We start from the raw sequence: 20,589 nt of genomic DNA on the forward strand, positions 1-20,589 counted from the left end.
TGATGCTGTGTGAATAGTTTGTTTGAAAATATTGATTGAGATATTTTCGATTTACACATTTTTTGTAAATATTTAATTGACCTGTTCGATAGCATTTTTGAAACCTTTTTATATTTTTGCTCATGATCAAGGATGTAATCCTTCAGGCTTTCTGCATAACCTCAAGAGAGAGAGAGAGAGAGAGAGAGAGAGAGAGAGAGATACATCTATGAGAAGACATTTATACAAGCTTTTTTTTTTCTGGTGACCCCTAGTGACCGTTACCACCTCATGCCGATCATTACACCTGCCTATCCTCAGCAAAACTCCACCTACAACGTCTCGGCCTCCACTCGAGCCATCATGGTGGAAGAGTTCAAGCGTGGTCAGTCTCATTTCTGAAGATCCCTCAAATTTATTTTTTATTAGAAATAGTTCACTCAAAACTGAACATTCTGTTATTTACTCATCCTCCTTTCGTGTCAAACTAGGGTTTAAGATATATTAAAGGTAAATGGCGGTGTAATAACAAAACGGTATTAATCGTGTCCCCTGACCTGGATGTAAATCTTCCTCCCTGATAAATTTTAAGGGGTGGTAAAAACCAGCTGTTTTGAAGGACCCCTTTCTTTTATATAAAAATAATTTACTCACCTCTATGTTATACAATATTTTTTTCAATTCAATTTTATTTATATAGCGCTTTTCACAATACTTAATCGTTTCAAAGCAGCTTTACACTAATAGAAGAAAGCACAACATAATACACAATAGCATAAGCAGTCAAATTTGCTGCGGCTGTGACTCGACATTATAAGCGAGCGTATTACTAATGTAACGTCTAGAAGAGGAAGCTAAGTTAAGCCCAAGAAGGCTGCCTCCCCGGGGTAAAAAAACCCCTAGGAGAAAAAAACCCGGGCTGTTTAGCAGAGGAAAAAAAAAGTCCTAGGAGGGAAAAACCCTTGGGAGATATATATGTATATACACACATATAAACGGATAAAGAGATTAAGCGGAGATTAAGCTGGTTCTGTCGGTGATCGTTGGTCAGGCATCAGCTGGGCATCACGTTGAAGGACGACCAGTAGATCAGAGTTGTGCCGACTTTCACATCTACCAGAACTGGGTCTGTTTGTCCCATTGTCCTCGGGGTCGAGGACGAGACAGGTCTTTTTTTGTTCAGTCGAGAAGAAATTAAGTTTTTTGAGGAAAACATTCCAAGATTTTTTTATATAGTGGACTTCAACAGTTTAGAGTTTCAGTGCAGTTTCAAAGAGCTCTAAACGATTCCAACCGAGGCATAAGGGGGTGTTTAAGCCAAAACTTTTTTCAGGGCTGCAGAAAACCCGCTAGATGCTGGCTTTTTTGAAAAACGGCGAGCTTCCATTGAAAACAATTGAAAACATACGCCAGCCGCGGGCGTAAAAGCTTTGGTGTGCACGCCCCCTAAGGGTCTTATCTAGCGAGACGATCCTCATTTTTTGCAAAAAAAAACTTAGGGCTGTCGAAAGATTAATTGCGATTAATCGCATACAAAATAAAAGTTTGTTTTTGCACAATATAAATGTGTGCACTGTGTCATTATTTTGTGTATATATAAATACATGCATACATGTATAAATTTAAGAATGTTAATTATGTATATTTTTTTATATAAAAATCTAAATAAATGTATACATGTAAATGTTTTTTTAATACATCCAATAGTGTGTGTATTTAGATATAATGAATAATTACACGCAGCGCACAGACATTTATTGTGCAAAAACAGACTTTTGTTTTGTATGCAAGTGGTCGCGATTAATCTTTTGACAGCACTAAAATAAATATGTACTTTTGGACCACAACTTCTCATCTTGCACTGGCCTTGTGATGGGCCGGCGTGACCTTGCACTTATATGTAATCACTTTGAAAGGTTACGCATGATGTATTCGAAAATACCGCTCCAGTGTTAACAAGTGTGGAGAAAGAGGACCATTCAGACGTTTTTGTATGAGGAATGATACTAATTAATGTCTTTGTGTTAGTTTATTGTTTAAAATGGTTAGCAAGTGTCCGTTTCACATATGTAACGCATGACCTTTCGATGTGATTGCGTAATGCGTGGGGTCGCGCTGGCGCTTCACACTGCTAGTGCAAGACGAGAAGTTGTGGTTTAAAAGTACCTCTATTTTTATTTTATTTTTTTGGGTGAAAATGACGATCATTTTGCTAGGTAAGACCCTTATGCCTTATTTTGGAAGACAAGGTGAGTAAATTATCAGGATTTTTTTAATGAAAGTGAAGTAATTTTTTAAGCTTAAACTATCACATGTCAGCACAGGTAACTTACCTCACCAGACTACACTTGGCAAAATCATAAAAATCTTCCTCTCCAAAAGCTCTGAAATATAACTGACACTGAATGGATTATATTTTATTGTCAAATACAGAATGTCTACTTTATCCGAACCCAGGTTTTATTAGACATGAATTATTTTTGGGTGAACTATTTCTTCTGTGCTATGACATGGGTCAACTCAAGACGTGATGTTGTGACGCGCGTGTTCGATTGTTTTACTCTTCACAGGTCTCGCCATCACAGATGAAATATTGCAGAATAAAGCAGATTGGTCCAAACTATTTGAAGCTCCAAACTTCTTTCAGAAATACAAGTATGTATTAAGCTGCTTATCTTGTTGGACACAGATGGTGAGATTTAATCATTTCAATAAAGATTTCTTTCTCAAAACTGCACCCACATTCATTCATAGCCTATGCACAAGTATTATGATACTGTTATGTAATCGGTACCATCATTTTGAAATAAAACTGAATTTTGCGTACTCTCAGTTTATTTATGTGGAGTACAAACCAATGGCTTTTATGGCATCTTAAAGATATTGAAATTTCACGTGTATTAATTCTGCTAGTAAGATTGTAGAGCATGCCTGAAATGTACCTAACAATTTGTCGAATGATAAAATTGATACAATTCAAAGGTAGGTATTAAAGTTTAAATGGCTTTTTAAAAGTCTTTGATTTTCTTGTGCCTTTAATTTGTATACAATTCAAAAATAAAATGTTTTAGTTCACAATTCGTACAATGTATTTCTTGTTAGTCTGTTTTTATAGCATTCATAATTTTATTTTGTTCAATTTCTGTCAATGAGCGTTTAGTCTGTGTTTGTTCTTTTCATTTAAAATTTGTGTACTTTGAAGTTCTGTTTTTTCCCGCAAGAGGGGCAAATCAACATTTTATAGACTTTATATAGACTTGAAATTCATTTTGTGTGAATTTAGATTTAATTTTTGATATTTGCGTAAAGCAGTGTTTCTCCATTCCAGTCCTAACCCCCCCCCAATAATGTTTTAAATGTCTCGCAAGACCTGTGGCCATTTGCATAAACATAGCCACTAAGTTACGACTGTGTCTCAAGAACTAATCTTACAAACACACAATTAGTTAGGACTAAATAGTCACACTTTTCGGCTTCCAATTAGACCAGTTTACCTTTTTTTATAACTGACTTTAAAAAGTTATGACCAGTCTTGGAAAAAATAGATGACTAACTTTTTTTAAGACTGTTCTAAGCAACTCGTCAGCTCATTGGTGTATTAAGGAGACATCTACAACATCTACGCTTGTTTGACTTCAGCGATGCTGCGCAGACCGATCGTCGTGTGACATCACAGTTCCGCAAGACCGATTCGAAAGTAAAGGACTTCGTCTGCTTTCCCTTGTGGTACTGTGATGTCACACGATGATCGTTCTGAGCAGCACCACTGCACAAAGTCTAACAAGCCTTTTATGCAACAAGGCTGATTAATTAAATCAGGTGTTTTTTTGTTAATATAGGTAGACATCTAAAATATTTTGTGGGCGGGCGAGGGCTAAAATTAAGAAACGCTAGTGTAAAGGAGGTTTAAAACACAGTGCTTGGCAGTCAACATTTCCACTGCGTATGGACGCCATGCATTTATTTATATAGCCGACTAAAAAACAATGATGTTCAATGCATTAGATCAGGTGTGGGTTTCTTTTTTACATTTATTTATTTCTATAAGGGCTAACAGCTACTGTATACAGTTTATTGCTTAGGATTCATAATCGCCCTTATTTTTCCTTAAATGTGTCCTTTTTGATGCCCTCAAAATACTTGCATTTAACTTTATTTACTGAGACTTTTACAAGCTTTTGTGTGTTTAAGTTTGTATTTATATGAAAAGTGTAAATACTTGGACCCTTTGAACGACCCAACATAGCAATTGATATTTTTACATTATCACAGCATATATGTGACCCTGGACCACAAAACCGATTATAAATGGTAATTTTTTTTAGAAATTATCTGAAATCTGAATAAACAAGCTTTCTATTGATGTATGCAGGGCTGTATTACAAATAATTGCAACTAATCGTTCGCAGAATAAACGTTTTTGTGGACATCATGTATGTGTGTGTACTGTGTATAATAATTATGTATATATAAATATGCACACATGCATGGATAATTTTAAGGAATTTTTAAGTATTCGTATTTATATAAAATATAAATCATATAAAATTTATATTTCTTAAATGTATTCATGCATATGTGTATTTATATATTCATAATTATTATACACAATAAACACACATATATGATGTAAACAAAAACTTTAATTGTGCAAAAGATTGTTATGCAGCCCTAAATGTATGGTTAGTTATGATAGGACAATATTTGGCAGATATACAACTATTTGAAAGTCTGGAATCTGATGGTGCAATAAAACCTAAAAATAATGAGAAAATCACCTTGTTGTCCAAATGAAGTCATTTGAAACACATATATTTTCAGGAGGAAATGTACAAAACACATTCATGGTACGTGATCTTTACTTAATATCCTAATGATTTGTGGCATAAAAATCGATTATTTTGACTCACACAATGCATTGTTGGCTATGGCTATTAATAAACTGCTACTATTGACTGGTTTTGTGGTCCAGGGTTACATTTTAGGAGCGGGACTCAGTTAAGTGACACTATAGTTTTCAGACATTATTTGCTTTAAAAGGATAGCCGGGTATATAACATTCATACTTATTAAAATAGTATTGACTCATTCAGTTCTGTCCATACAAGACGCTAATCCATCATCAATATGGGAATATATATATATATATATATTATTCTTGTGATGAAAATGCTAAATATCTTACTTTTGCTTTGGTGATGTCACAAAGAACTGTTCAACGCAAAGTTTTTTATACCATTTTTTTTTACAGTTTTTCTGTACACTAGACTGTTTAAATGGAAAGCAAGTTTTAATGAAACACTCTGGTAGAACTAAAATACATTAAATCCTGGATTAGGGTGTTGCTTTCATATCTTTTAAGGGTGCAATATAAACACAACAGTATTATTGAATTAATATCTCCTGTGCTTACAATTCATGTCTTACCCTGCAAAAAAAAAAAATGAAATCAATTATTTTTGTTTTGTTTATTAGATTTACAAATGTGACCCTGGGCCTCAAAACAACTTTGGTATAAGTAGCACGGGTATATTTGTAGCAATCGGTTCAAAATTATAATTTTTTATGCCAAAAATTATGATATTATGTAAAAATCATGTACCAGGAAGATATTTTGTAAATTTCCTACCATAAATATACCAAAACCTTATTTTGTGAGTGCATGCAGTTGCTAAGGACTTCATTTGGACAACTTTTATCTCAATATGTAGATTTTTTCCCCATATTAGAATCCAATATTCAAATAGTTGTATCTCTGCAAAATATTGTCATATCCTAACAAATCATACAGCAAGGAAAGCATATTTATTCAGTGTTCATGTGATATATATAAAAATACATTTATGAATGGTTTTGTGGTCCAGGGTCACAAATGTTTTTTTTTTTTTTTGTAAATTCTTCGCTTGGGTGAATTTATCTTGTTTAACACATCATATTTTACATTTTTAAGAGTTTTAAGATTTTTTGCAGTTCATGACAACAATGACAGATATAATTGATCCGCATTGATTTTTAAACTTCTCCAGTCTAATGTAAAACGTGCGGTTAAAGACAAATATGTTTTCTTTGTGCGAAATGAATCCTTGCAGCTGGAGAGGATTTGAATGATCTCTGATGTCTCGAGTTTGTTTATGAATCAGTATTTATCTGTCTATGGAGAGTTGTAACGGTACAGTGTCATTGAGATGGGGGCAGGTCGGCCCTGTAGGTTTTGCCGGGTCTAAACGAGTGGCTCTAGTCTAAAGGATGTAATGGCATTGTTCTGTCTTTTATGTCCCAAGGCATTATATAGTGTTGCTAGCAAGCGCACCGACAGAGAAGCAGCATTTGGAATGGTGAGTACAGCTTTCTGGCACATCTTCAGCTGTGTGTAATGCTTTGTGGGATCAATGTGGTGCTCATGTCCCCTACGTCACTCTGAGAATGTGGCCGATAAGGACTAAATGTGCTTTTTGTCTGACAGGGTGGGCCTTGTGGAGTCAAAGATCCGAATCCTGGTGGGGAACCTGGAAAAGAACGAGTTCATCACGCTCGCCCATGTCAATCCACAGTCGTTCCCAGGACCAAAAGAGGGAAATGACAAGGAGTTTAAGTTCAGATGCTTGTGTCTTTCACAAATGGTTGTTTTTGTCTTCGCTAACAAGTTTGAATTGAAACTGATTATGGGCTTTGAAAGTTGAGTCTGTGCTTTATTTGTGAACAGGGAGGAGTTCAGCACGATGTGGGTAATAGGTATCGTGTTCAAAAAAATGGAGGGATCAGAAAATCTTAACGTGGACCTGACGTTTGACATCCAGTCATTCACAGACACGGGTAAGACTTTGCCTCGGCGGACACACAACAGTCAACCATTCATAGTGTTTTTTAAACTAAGAATATCTGTTTGCTCACACTTTTTCACCAAATCCCAAATGCTTTTAACTAGAGTTGTCAAAAGATTAATCGCATACAAAATAAAAGTTTATGTTTGCATAGTATATTTGTGTGTGTAATGTGTGTTATTATTATGTATAAATAAACACATGTGTAAACTTAAGAAAAAATTTATCTATAAAACGGGCAGTTCTGGTTCTTCATTCTGATTGGTTGAAACGCGTTCTAAGCCGTGATAAAATCCCCCGGTAAACCCACCGTTCAGACCCCATTACATAAGTATCACTGCGCCACTGTTGCTTCGTACTGATTTATGAAAATAAACACCACAGTCTTTAATCATATTTTTCATTTGTCTACAATTGCACAATTAATGGCGATATCCAGATAAATGTCAATAAATATTGTTGAGTCATCTTGTCAGTAAAGAGGAAACGTTCCATGAGGAGTTTCTAACTTAAATTCATATTTCCACTATCCACTGGGTGGCGATCTTTCCCAACTTAAACACTGACGCATTCACTCAACACTGAAAACACAGTGCAAGTTTTGATCAGGCTCTGAATCTGATCTCTTACAAAAGTTCTTCACAAAAATGGGATTATCTCCGCTTTTAGCTGAAAATTTGAGAGGTGATAAAAGAACAAATGAAGGTAGGCTGAAACTTTTTTTTTTTTTTTAAAGTAGAGCGTCTGTTCTTTCATTTGTTATTTTATGTTTATTTAAAGAAGATCATTTTTTTTGCAAGGCATTAAACTAAAACTGGGTGGCAACCAGTGTTGGGCAAGTTACTGAAAATTAGTAATTAGTTACAGTTACTAGTTACTTCTGTTAAAAGTAACTGAATTACTCTACCAGTTACTGTATATCAAAAGTAATTAGTTACTAAGAAAAGTAACTTTTAAGTTACTTTTATGTCTGCTTTTTAAATGTAAATATGAACAGTACTGAACAGTCAAACAATAAAATAATATGGATGCGCTATTTTACACGTAAGACTCTAATATATCACATACTGTAGGAGCCTATTTTGCTTTAGATTCAACCTTTGAATATTTTTGTTAGAAATTATCTTAATGTGTAAACTTACTTTATTTATGTGTATCATTTAGATCATTTAGACAAATATTCTGCATGTTTACAAAAATATATAATGTGTTAAAATTGTTTAGTGTCTTTTTAAAAATTTGAAGACAATTGTGTCAACATGTCATATTTTCTAAAAAAAATTATAATTTTTCTGATTTCATATTTATTTTAATAAGTTAGAAACGTCTCCGCTGTGTCCTGCTGACAGGCGCGGTGCGCGTGCAGCAGATGAGGCAAATTATGGGTCATCCGAAGGTTAGACCGTCTCGTTTCAGTTCTCTTCGCGAACTTCTGAGCGCCTTGAAAGGCCGAGTGCTCACCTTTTATCGCATGCTTAGTAGGGTGCAGCCCTTGAATTGGAACACAGCTTGTGAAGCTTGCGACAGAGACTGCGCTCTTTGGTCATATACTGTTTGTATATATTTTCTGTTGGATTTAAATGATACACAGGATTAAAGGAAGATATTTAATCAGAAAACGGAGTAGGCTACATGGATTGTTTTGTCGGACGGACACAGAGCGAGTGGATTGTTTTTTCGGATACGGAGAGACTGAAACTAAACTAAAAGCGAGCTCACACATACTATGGAGTTTTAACACGGGCGTACAGCGCAGTTTGAATATTTTAGTGGAAACAACAATCGCGGATCGTTCTCTTCCATGAAGGCCGATGTAAACATCTAAGAATATATGAACATTTCTCAGATTTATTACTTTTGTGGACTACAAATGCAAGTTAATGTCATGCCGGGATTGCTTGGTGAAGATAATTTACAAACATGAGCCTGGATGGATTATGACTTGCGCACAATTTTTAAACAAAGGTATGCTGTCCCGTTTAGATTTTTCATGTTCATTCTATATGCACTGTCAGCTATGATGAAGTGTAATGAATCATTGCGCCGCCAACCACGGTCCTGCGACGTCAGATATGTTGTCTATTTTTTACAAAATAGAGTAACGCGAGTAACGAACTCATTTAAATTTCAGTAATTGTAATTGCGTTACTTGATTTAAAAAAATACTTCGTTACATGCTCGTTACTGCTAAAAGTAGTGGAATTACAGTAACGCGTTACTTTGTAACTCCCATCACTGGTGGCAACTTAAAAAAACGCTGACGGGGAAAGAGTTCAGCATGCTTCCAAGCATATTTGATCATCACTTCTACAGTTGCACGATATAAATGTTAATGTATGAATTAGATGAATGTTGGTTTATAAAATAAACACCACAGTCTTAAATCATATTTTCATTGTGTCTGTGTTGTTTGTGAACTGCGCTCTGTTTCAGTAACTTGATTCTGAGGAACTACTTTGTTTGGCAGAAGAGTAATATTTGTACTAATAATATAATTACAACTTATTTGTGTTTTATTTTATAAAATCCCGCTACCGTTATGCATATGAAGTTATAAACGCAATACCCCCCGCAAAGCAGTGGGGTTGCGGTGCATTTTATAACAGCTAATGGTGTTACTCTGCTTCGCGTCGTGCCTAACAACGCCCATTGGCTGTTATAAAATGCACTGGTAACTCACTGCTACTTGGGGCTTATTGCTTTAGTATGTAATCGCGATTAATCACATACAAAATAAAAGTGTATATTTCCGTAATATATGTGCCTGTGCTGTGTGTAATAATTATGTATATTTAAACACAGACACGTACATATATACATTTCAGAACATTTTTATTTATATATCCATTTTTTTTGTTTAGATAGTATATAGAATATAAAAAAATATTGTGTGTATTTATATATACATAATAATTACACACAGCACACACTCATATCTTATGCAAAAAAAATCACTTTTATTTTGTATGCAATTAATCGCGATTAATCTATATATAAAAATCTATATATACACGTAAATGTTTCTTAAATGCATCATGTGTGTGTGTTTATATAGACGTTTCAGCAGTACCAACATAAACAAGTGGCTTTCGTGGTCAACACGTAACTTCCGGTGAACTTCGCTAAGAATAAATAACAACAAAGTCCTTTTAAAGTAGTTTATTTATATAACAAGCAAAATAAACAACACTTAGATTACATAGGAACCCAAAACATTTGTTATTATTATATATTTAATCTAGATTAATTGCATAATTGTCAACTCGTGATTAATTGCAACTTAATTGCACATTTTATATATTCTATATTTATCTTAATTCAAGTTTTTATTACTCTAATCAACATGCACCGGGTTGTAAAATAGATACAGTGGTGTCTATTAATAATCAGACTTGCGCATCTCTATTGCGCACCTGTGTACATGTTTCAGATGTGTCAGTGAGTCCGAGGAAGATTGTTTTTGAGTCTTGTCGCTCTTAATAAATCTTTAAACGGCAATCAGGTCCCGAACTTTATCTCTCTTAATAACTATTTTAACATCAAGCAATTCAAATTCCTGCATGTTCCCGCACAGTGCACCTCTCAGAAAACGTACAAATAAAGATAATTTTACGTTTGATGACTATTTACTGTTTATGGCTGCATTTCAATTTATCCAACAATGGGCTAGGCCAAGGGTCAAACTGAAATTGAGCGTTGCGTTAATCGCACATTAATAAAATTAGTGTAGTTTAAATTAATTTACGTGTTAATTTTGACAGCCCTAATATATAGATAGAAAGATATATATATGGCTTGGAGTGGTTGAATGTGGCATTTATGTATATTGCTGTCTATGGGGCCTCAGAAAGCTCTCAGATTTTATCCAAAATTTCTTAATTTGTGTCCCGAATATAAACAAAGGTCTTATGGATGTGTAATTAATGACACAATTAAAAACTAACGCAGTGTTGTTTTTGAATGGCTGTAGTTTACAGACAGGCTATCAGCAGTAAGATGTTTGAACAGGAGATGAAAATCACAGCCATGCATGTCAAGAGAAAGCAGCTTCATCAACTACTGCCCAAAATTGCCATTCCCAGAAGCAAGAGAAAGGCAAGTGTAACTCATTTAGTAAAGTCTTAAAACACTAGATTCATTTTTTATACGTTTACTTTTTTTGTATGCATGCTTTGACTTTTGACATTGTTAAAATCCAATCTTTTAGCATTCATCTGATGGCCTCCGTGTAATGAATGATGGCAGTCTCGACCTATCAGTTGACAGTGACAACAGCATGTCAGTCCCGTCCCCTACGGGTGCTTCAGCGGCCAAGATTCCCCGTGCTGCCAGTCCTCAGGGGTAAACCATACCCCCCTCCTCACCTGTTCCCTTAACCTCTCAATCTGTGACTTTCTGTGTTACTTTATCATTTATGATTTTTTTTTCTTTATGACTGCAGCTCCACTGTGTCAGCCACCTCAGATTTGCAGGGTAAAACTGATGTTTCAAGTGGAAACATTGTTCCATCTGGCGGTATGTTTAGCATTTTTGTTTTTCATTAAAATAATATTTAGTTATCAATTACTTTCTGTTTGGTATACCTCTATGTGTTCTGCACAAGAAGGAATATCAAATGGATTTCGAATGACCCGTAGGTGAGTAATTTGATGAACAAACTGTTCATTGTTATTTTAGTGGACGTCAACGTGGGGTCCACTGGCAATGGTACAACACAGAAGGGTCCGACTGCACTAAAGCGGCCCGCCTCACCTGTTCAACACGACACAGAGAAGAAACTCAAAGTTGAAGAACAGAATCCTCAGTCTAGTCCACAAGAATCAGCCCTCCAGAACGAGGCATCTACAGGAACCAAAGTAGAGGATGTAAGGCAACCACCTTGCATTTGCGTATTTCTTAGTTTAAAAAAAGACATATTTTATTTCAGGCATTTCATGGAAATGCTTTGTTATGCATCTTTTCCAATGATCTTTAAATAGTGTGCTGTAAGTTGGGGTCCGGTCCTGCTCTTGGTTAAAACGCATCGGAACCAACAAGTCAAGATATTCTGAAGTTGGCTACCGTTTTGTGAAAAATGTTTGGCCCCTTGCATGTTTGTCACTCTTTAATGTTTCAGATCATGAAACAAATGTAGATATTGATCGAGGATTACACAAGTACACACAACATGCAGTTTTTAAGTGAAGTTTTTTATGAGGGGAAAACAAAATCCAAACCCACATGGTCCTGTGTAAAAAAACTCAAGGAAGAGTCCGAGTCATGAGCTTTACAAGTTCACATGCTAGAAGTCTATGCAGCACACATTCAGGTCCGAGCAAGAGTCCAAGACGCCCACATTAAGACCAGGGGCCTCATTTATAAACGTTGCGTACGCACAAAAGAAGGCGTACGCCACTCTCTACGCAATAGTTGTTATTTATAAAAAGCAAACTTGACGGGAAAATGTGCTGTCCGTCACGCAAGCTCTGACCCAGGCGTACGCACAAAAACGGGTGAAATGAGAAATGGCGACACCGACGGCAGATGGAAGAAACACGTGAAAGTGAAAGTAAAAATGACAACACTACCCCTCATAAATAACATGAAGACTTCACAAAGCAAATCTTACAATTAACAGCCTACACGAACACCCGTTTGATCGATCAGCAGTGAAACAAAATAAATAAATAAATAAATCGAAAATTACAACAAAAATTCAAATGAACACATATTTGCTAAAAGAAAAGTGAAATATGTTCTGCAATAATATTGGCATGTTGTGCAATTCATCCTCATAAAGAATATAGTTAACAGAACGAAATAATGTACAAAACTGATATTCTTGTCAATGTGTCCGTCTGGCGGAGCAGATATAGATGCAATTACATAGACAGATAGATAGATAATTAAGGAGATATATAGTTAGATAGATAGATAAATAAATAGATAGATGTATTAATTGTCCACTGGGGAAAGTTGTTTTCATGGTAAACCATATCTTCATAATCTAGTACGTAATTATGGTATTCATGCATATGCCTTTAGTGTGTTTTATTTTTGATAAAACAATGTATGGCGTATGTCTCAACCATTCAGGAAGCAACAAGAAATTACATTTGCGCTGAACAATGTCCCATTTCCACGTCGATTATTACCGACATCTGTAGCTTGTCAGATGCAATTAAATGAATGGAAATAAAATGCCCCATCACAATGCGTAATGCCCACACTGTGCCCTCCAAACAACGTTTTTCTCCTCTTTTCCCCCTCCCCAACGATAACTTCTTCTTCACATTGAGTGAATTTACATTTTTTTTTATTTCCTCTATGTGTTTGCCATGATTTCGCAATCAATGCATATTAACTTGTGGGCGTTTCACGGACTATTTATGGGCAACTATGGGCGTGTCATGAAGCCGCAAAAGCTGCTCTACATTTAGAATTGATTGTGATTTTTTTATGGTAAATTGATTAGGATGTGCGTGCGCACGGTTTTATAAATCCGAATATTTCTGTGCGTACGCCCATCCTATGTTTCATCCGTACGCCACTTCTGACGCAAATCCTACGCAAAGTTTTATAAATGAGGCCCCAGGTGCGTACGAGAAGAAATCTGGGCGCATTTCAAGCTCTCTCGCGCAAAGTGAAGCCTACAAACCCTCTCATGCTAAGAAAAGCACGCAATGCGCATGTTAATGTGAAACTATGATAATATGATAAAAATATGATAATAATAACTATCGTCATGAAAGCCCGCTAACAGCGAAATATTTGACGATTGTCAAAACACGTTACTATCGTTTATCCGCACAACCCTAATGTTGCGCAATCTGTTTGTGACTTCAAGCTGAAGCGAACTTGGGTTCTGCAGCAGAACAATGATCCAAAACACACCAGCAAGTCCACCTCTGAATGGCTGAAGAAAAACAAAATGAAGACTTTCAAAATGGGCTAGTCAAAGTCCTGACCTAAATCCTACCTTAAACCTTAAAAAGCCGGTTCATGCTTGAAACCCTGTGAATGTGTCTGAATTACAACAATTCTGCAAAGATGAGTGGACCAAAATTCCGCCACAGATAATTGCTAGTTATCGCAAATGCTTTATTGTAGTTGTTGCTGCTAAGGGTGGCCCAACCAGTTATTAGGTTTAGGGAGCAAACACTTTTTTAGAAAGGGCCATGTCGGTTTGGATTTTGTTTTCTCTTCATCATAAGGGCCTTTTTTGAAAACTGCATGTTGTGTTATCTTTGATTGATATTTGAATTGGTTTGATGATCTGTAACATGTGACAAACATCCAAAAAAAAGAATCAGGAAGGGGGCCAACACTTTCTCACCACACTGTATGTTTACACGACAACAATGTAGTAAAAAACAGAAAAGGTTTTACTTTGCGTTTATAAAAAATGACTCTTGCACACGACAACGCTGTCAAAAATATCCGCGTTTATATGAATCTGCGAATAAAATGAAATGCGCTCTATTACGTGTGCCATTATTACAGATTCACGTTTATGCAGTTTACACAAAGACGACAATGTGTCGTTATCGAAAACTTGCACTTTGAAACCCGTCTTCAAAGTTAGCGTTTTCAGAACCTCCCAATGCCATCGTTTTGTAAACGAACAGCCAAAACGGTTAAAACATTGGCGTTTACAATTGAAATTATTGTTGTGTAAACGGCCCTTAACTCTTTCGCCGCCAGCATTTTTTTTTAAAAGTTGCCAGCCAGCGTTTTTCATGATTTTCACAAACGTTGAATGCCTTCCAGAAAATGTTGTTCTTTAAATATATAAACATACAATATACCAAATGAACGAACAGACCCTCTGCTTTCAAACAAACAAAAACGTTTCATCCTACCTTTAGTAGTCGTTTGAATATGGGTAGGTTTCTGCAAAAACACCACATTTTGAGCAAAAAGCAGAGATAATTCCATTTTTGTGACGGACTTTTCATATAGATCCCATTCAGAGCGATCTTTAAAACAGACACGGACATGCAGCCACTTGCCATAGGGCAATACTTCCGGGTTTAAAAAAGTTGCGGAAGGGCGCCACCTGGTGGATAATAGCGGTATTGCGGAAAGCCAGAAATACTCGTCATTGGCAGGGAAGCGTTTTTTAAAAACGACGTGTGTTCTTTACTATGCACAATAGTGGCCCTCCATGAGCAGGATTGGCCACCCCAGTGAAAACGGCATCGTCAACAAAATAAATAAATAAATGTTTTGCATTGTTTGCAAGAGGTTTATTAGGTTGATTCTTCAATTAGGCAGAAAAATCTGTGTTATTGGCTTGGGCTCGACCTAGACTTTACTTCTCCCCTATAACGCATTTACTATGTTGAATGTTTCAAATGACAGTGCCTGTAATGAAGAATCAACCCATAGGCATTTAATCTTAAGTTTAAATAAAAATCTTCATTTAAATAAAATCTTCTCTTTCAGCACTCGATACCAGAGTCCTCAGGTGACACCGATGGCCATGCAGCAGTGGATTCACTGGTAATCCCTTATTTCTTTATGTTTATTAGGAAAACACTGCACTACTTTTAGTTCATCCTGTCCTCTTGTTATAATTACATTTATGTGTAATTTGTAGTCTGTTCATAGCTCAGTAGTTGATTTTGCTTTTGCTGTATTATTATTTTGTTTTCTCAGGCAGGTGAAACGGCTCCTTCAGAGGCTGAACTCAAAATAGAGACTGAATTAATGGTAAACAAAAGCCAAAGTGAATTCACGTCCTCAACATTCGTAACTTAATTGTTGTGTTATCGCTGATGTCATTTCCTGTCTTGCTTAGGAGGTGGACACAACAGAGAAGATGCCTCCGAATGAGGTGAGAACTTCATTGTTATTGTCTTTTAAACCAATGCTTAAAATCGAGTAATGTTATTATTTAGGGATGCACCGAATATTTCCTTCCGAAAATGGCCCAATATAGCATTTTCGGCCGAAAGACTTTTATCACCGAAACAATACGGCCGAAATGTTGTGATGATGCATACAGAAACTGCATCATGTCTGCGGTGTGGACGTATTTCAGTATCCCTGTGTCTCAATTCGTTCCCTAGCTCCTTAGAGCCCTTTTCGCACAGATTTGCCGGAAGATACACGGGACAGGCATCCTGGAATTTTACGGGACCGCTTGCTATTTTATTCATTCACACTGCCAAGTTTACACGGCATCTGATGGTCCCGGAAAGACACGTGACCTGTTGAAAGTCCCGCCCTCTCTTCTACGCAGTGTCTGAAGTTTGCATATTATTTATTATTCCTCTCTCCAGAAACAACTCGTGTGCATTTTTGTTTATGATAAGACTACAAAGGAGCGCGTGAACGCACAGTTCTATTCTGGTGAATGATCTCAGCTTCAGAATGGATATTTGACGAGCTCCCTGATTTCTGCATTGATACAGTTTTCAGACATTTCTCATCGTGATTGTTTATATGCATTTAAAATCCGCATTTTGAGGAGCTGAACGATATATCTTGTTGGGATGACGTGCGGGTATTTTCGTTTATTATGGCTCAAATGAGCAAGTGGCGCGATATTCTTTTATGCTGCTGAATGATCTCCGTCTCAACGCAGTTAATGACAAGCTAACTTACCTGATATCTGCTTCAGTCCAGTTTGCTGACATTTCTCGTCGTGAATGTTGTAAATCCCTCATTTTAAAGAGTTGACTTCATGTTGCCATGACACGCGCGTCCTCACTACGGCACGTGCGTCATTGTTTATGCGTTTCATTTATCATTTCCTGATAACTGCTTCAATCTAGTTTGCAACATTTCTCGTGGTGAATGTTTATATGCATGTTATCTCTCGTTGTAAGGAGCTGAACCATAACTTGCGTTGTGATGAAGACGCGCGCGTCCTCACTTCGACACGCCCTTTATGGCATTCTTGCGGCTTCTTGTTCACACAGAGGGTTACCCGTGTATCTTACTAGGTCCTCTTTCCGGCAACGATCCCAGAAGATTAACGGAACGAGTTTTTGTTCACACGATGCTTGTCTGGCAATTTTACGGGTATTTTCTGGGACCAGAGGTCTGTGTGAATCAGTATATCGTTCACACAGGTTCGGGCACTGGTAAGGACTCCATCTCGCTTGACATTGGGACACTGATCACTATTTTCCTGTGACGTATTCTCTTACATTATCTGTGCATAAAAATTGAGCAATATGATAAAATTTTCAAATATACTTTTATTTACAATTTAAAATAAATATTATTAGAAAATAGCTTTGTTACTTTCGTCCCGCGTTACTTTTGCCTCGGTTCTCCCCTACACACGAGTGGGGTCAAGTTAAACATTTTAGTTTGAATTTTATTTTATACTGTGCATTGTTGCAATGTGCTAAATAAATATTTGCATAATTTGTAATTGATTTATTCTTTAAAACTTTAATATTAATTTATGCTATTTTAATGCCTTGATTTTCGTAGTTCACAGTCATAGCCATAAATGCAATGGTACTAATAATTGCCATAATTTCTTTCAGTTTTCGCCCTTGGTTTCCTCATTTTCCGACAATAATTTTTATTTCGGTGCATCCCTATTATTATTCATATCCTCAATTAAAAGCTGTAAACAGTGTCGGCAAACAATTTGTTATCCACGCTTATGTATTAATTATTAAATTATAAAAGTTGTTTTTGGTGTTTTTTATACATTTCAAATGTGGAAAATATTCTTCACATTAATTTTTTAATAATTATGTATTTAAAGGGATAGTTCACAAAAAAATTATGATTCTGTCATCATTTACTCACCCTCAAACTTTCTTTGTTAAATTTTCTCAGCTATACACAAATAAAGATATTTTGAAGAATGTTTCTACTCAAGCAGATCTGGGGCACCATTGACTTATAGGGGAAAATAATACTGTGAATGGTGCCCCTTTTTTTCAAAATATCTTCACTGTTTAGCTGATCAAAGTAATTCATACAGGTTTGGAAAAACTTGAGGGTTAGTAATCAATGACATTTAAAGAGGCCATGGCACAAGACTTTTTTAAGATGTCAAATAAATCTTTGGTGTCCCCAGAGCACATATGTGCAGTTTTAGCTCAAAATACCCCACAGATAATTTATTATAGCATGTTAAAATTGCCACTTTGTAGGTGTGTGCAAAAATGTGCCGTTTTGTGTGTGTCCTTTAAAATGCAAATGAGCAGTTTGTTGCAATTTAAACTTAATTGTGCTTTGAATTATTTTCTCTCTCTCTTTTTCTCTATACTAAATGGCAGTGCTGTGATTGGATAGTAAAGATTAGGGGCAGTATTATTATAATCAGTCCCTCCAGGAAAATGCGATTGTGCGATCGCGCAATATATTGCATAATCAGCCAAAGTCCGCATATTTATGCGGGGTTGCATTTTTTCCAAATACGACGCACTTTTCGCCGCATGATATTCCATCGCATTTTTTAAGAAAACGTGCCGCAAAATCGAGGATTTTTGCCCGCAACAATCACAAAAAAACTGCGTTTTTCTGGAAGGACTGTATAATAAGAGCTCCTTATGACATCATAAGGAAGCCAAATTTCAACGACCTATTTTCTCATGTGCTTGTAGAGAATTTACTGGGTTGATCTTTTTCACATTTTCTAGGTTGACAGAAGCACTGGAGACCTAATCATAGCACTTAAACATGGAAATAGTCAGATTTTCATGCCATGACCCCTTTAATTTCTTTGCAAACAATCCATTTAAGAGCAGTACAAGACATAAATGTCAGTTTTGGACTAAAGCTTGCACACATAAACAGCTCATGGTTTTATCCTTAACGCTGACATTATAATCAATTCCATACCCATTGTCAAAGTTTTGAAATGCGATGTTTAATGACATTTTGTGCAGAAAACTCCCAATGCTGACCTGTCGGATGTTCAGATTCTCCCGGCGAACCCCATTGCTGTGGTGAAGAACTCCATCAAGCTGAGACTCAGCAGATAGAGGCGCAGTCCTCGGCCTCTCTCGTACTCAGGAGGTGAATGTTTTGTGGTGTCCCGGTCGCGTGCATCGCGGCTCTCCACAAGGGGGCAGCTCTGTTCTTCCACAAATGTCCCTGTACCCTTCCTCCCCTTCCCGGTGCAATGCAAAAAATACGATGTCATACCCCACACCTTCAATGTCATTAATAAATGTGTTTGTGTGATTAGGTGCACATGCTTTGGAAGTCAACCACATCTTTTCATTTGACCTGGAAGGCTTCATGCGTTTTGTTTATTTTTGGGGGGGTCACTCATTAAAGAGGTGTGTGTACTTTTATTCCAGGGTACACCAGTCCACCATATTGTACAGAGCTGAAAGTTTTAGATGAGCATCAAACTGTGCTCAGTAGGTGGAGATATATTGAATCAGCGTGAACGGATGACAGTAGTGATCTGACGTGAGAAATGCACGGCCGGCTCTAGATGCATTCGGCTCACTAACGCAGCTGTCGTTTAAAGCGATCAGGCTGAGATTAGTGTACACATCATCTTTTTGCCCTGCTGTCTTACGAGGGCATTAATAATGGTTGTTGTTAGGAGTGGGATAGCTAGTTTTCCCAGCATGCTCCGGTGATTCCGGTGATCTCAGCTATGTGACCAGTGCTGGCCGTTAATTTAGATTGTGTGTGTGTGTATATATATTTTATATATATATATATATTCATTAGAATCTAGGCAAAAATAATTACCGTTTTATTTGCTTCGAACTGCTTTGTTTTTCTATTACCGTGCTGTTTATTCCCTAATGTGAAATCAAAGGTGCATTTCAAATCACTAACTAGGAAAACTGAATGTCGACTTGTTACTGTTGACCTGATTTTGAGGATATGGATAAAAAATGATTTAAATTTAGCCGTAATGAGGTTTATTGGGGCTGGAGAGTGATTTTGTTCGGTTATGAAACTTTTCTTACTCTGTTTTGCCGTTTCGGTGAGAGGTATGTTTTGTCCTGATGGTCTTTGTTGACTCGTGGATTTGTATAACAGTAAATCTGGCGCCCCAGGAGCACGGTCACAGCGCAGATTCACTTCTGTCAAACGCCTTCTATGACCTTGCAATGTTCTTTCAGTTCTTTCATACGCTTATTTGTAAGGACAAGTTATTGTAATTTTTCACAAATAAAGATTTAAATTGTTGCAAAAGAAAAAACACTGTTTATTTTTATGTGCTTGTGTGAATGATTTCAGCTGAAAGTTCATTAAAGCCCCTGTTGATGTTACAAAGTAAATGGGATAAACGCTTTGGTGTGCACGCCCTTTTTTTCAGCTAAGCACTTTTGCAGGTTGGTTGGTGGGATATTTGTCCCACCCCTCCTGAAATGTGATTGGACTGCAGAGTGAAAAGTGACATTGATGAGCTGAGTGTTTCATCCAAAGTTGAACATTTTCATCTCTGGGCACTCAGCATGAAAAAACAAACAAATTGTTTTTTATGAAATCAGAGCGGTGTTAGGGGATGGTCCTGTTACTTTTGATAAGACTTTTATTATGTCTATAGACTGTAACACAAATGAGTTACGGGATGAGTTGCTTAAAATGATCAGATTTAGGGTTTTGTCACAATCTCAAACCCCAAATATGAGCAACAGTAATAGCAAACATCACTAAAGCTTTTAAAAATATCCTTTAATATTCAGGCAAACCACAATTCTGTGTTTCTTAATTTAGTTTGTATTGTATTGGTTTCATTGTTTTGAGGATATATTTACCTGTTCCTCAAGAAGAAAATCTTCATATTAGCCTACATTTTATTCAGCGTGTGTATCTGTGTGTAGCTATATAAAAGTTTTCATAAGTCCAAAAAAGGTGA

The 20,589-nt window shown here is 36.5% G+C and overlaps 1 protein-coding gene across 1 annotated transcript; it reads left to right on the forward strand.

Moving 5' to 3' along the window:
* Positions 1 to 244: 244 nt before the first annotated feature.
* LOC129429356 (poly(A) polymerase alpha) lies at positions 245 to 19,929 on the forward strand. Its single transcript, XM_055185979.2, has 13 exons — positions 245 to 364; positions 2,550 to 2,634; positions 6,261 to 6,314; positions 6,443 to 6,562; positions 6,683 to 6,792; positions 10,771 to 10,895; positions 11,008 to 11,141; positions 11,242 to 11,315; positions 11,478 to 11,665; positions 15,228 to 15,284; positions 15,441 to 15,494; positions 15,583 to 15,618; positions 18,647 to 19,929. The coding sequence occupies exons 1-13, from the start codon at positions 271 to 273 to the stop codon at positions 18,740 to 18,742; spliced, it is 1,227 nt and encodes a 408-aa protein (XP_055041954.2). The 5' UTR covers positions 245 to 270; the 3' UTR covers positions 18,743 to 19,929.
* Positions 19,930 to 20,589: the final 660 nt, after the last annotated feature.

Source organism: Misgurnus anguillicaudatus, chromosome 18 (assembly GCF_027580225.2).
Source record: "Misgurnus anguillicaudatus chromosome 18, ASM2758022v2, whole genome shotgun sequence".
Classification (NCBI taxonomy): Eukaryota; Metazoa; Chordata; class Actinopteri; order Cypriniformes; family Cobitidae; genus Misgurnus; species Misgurnus anguillicaudatus.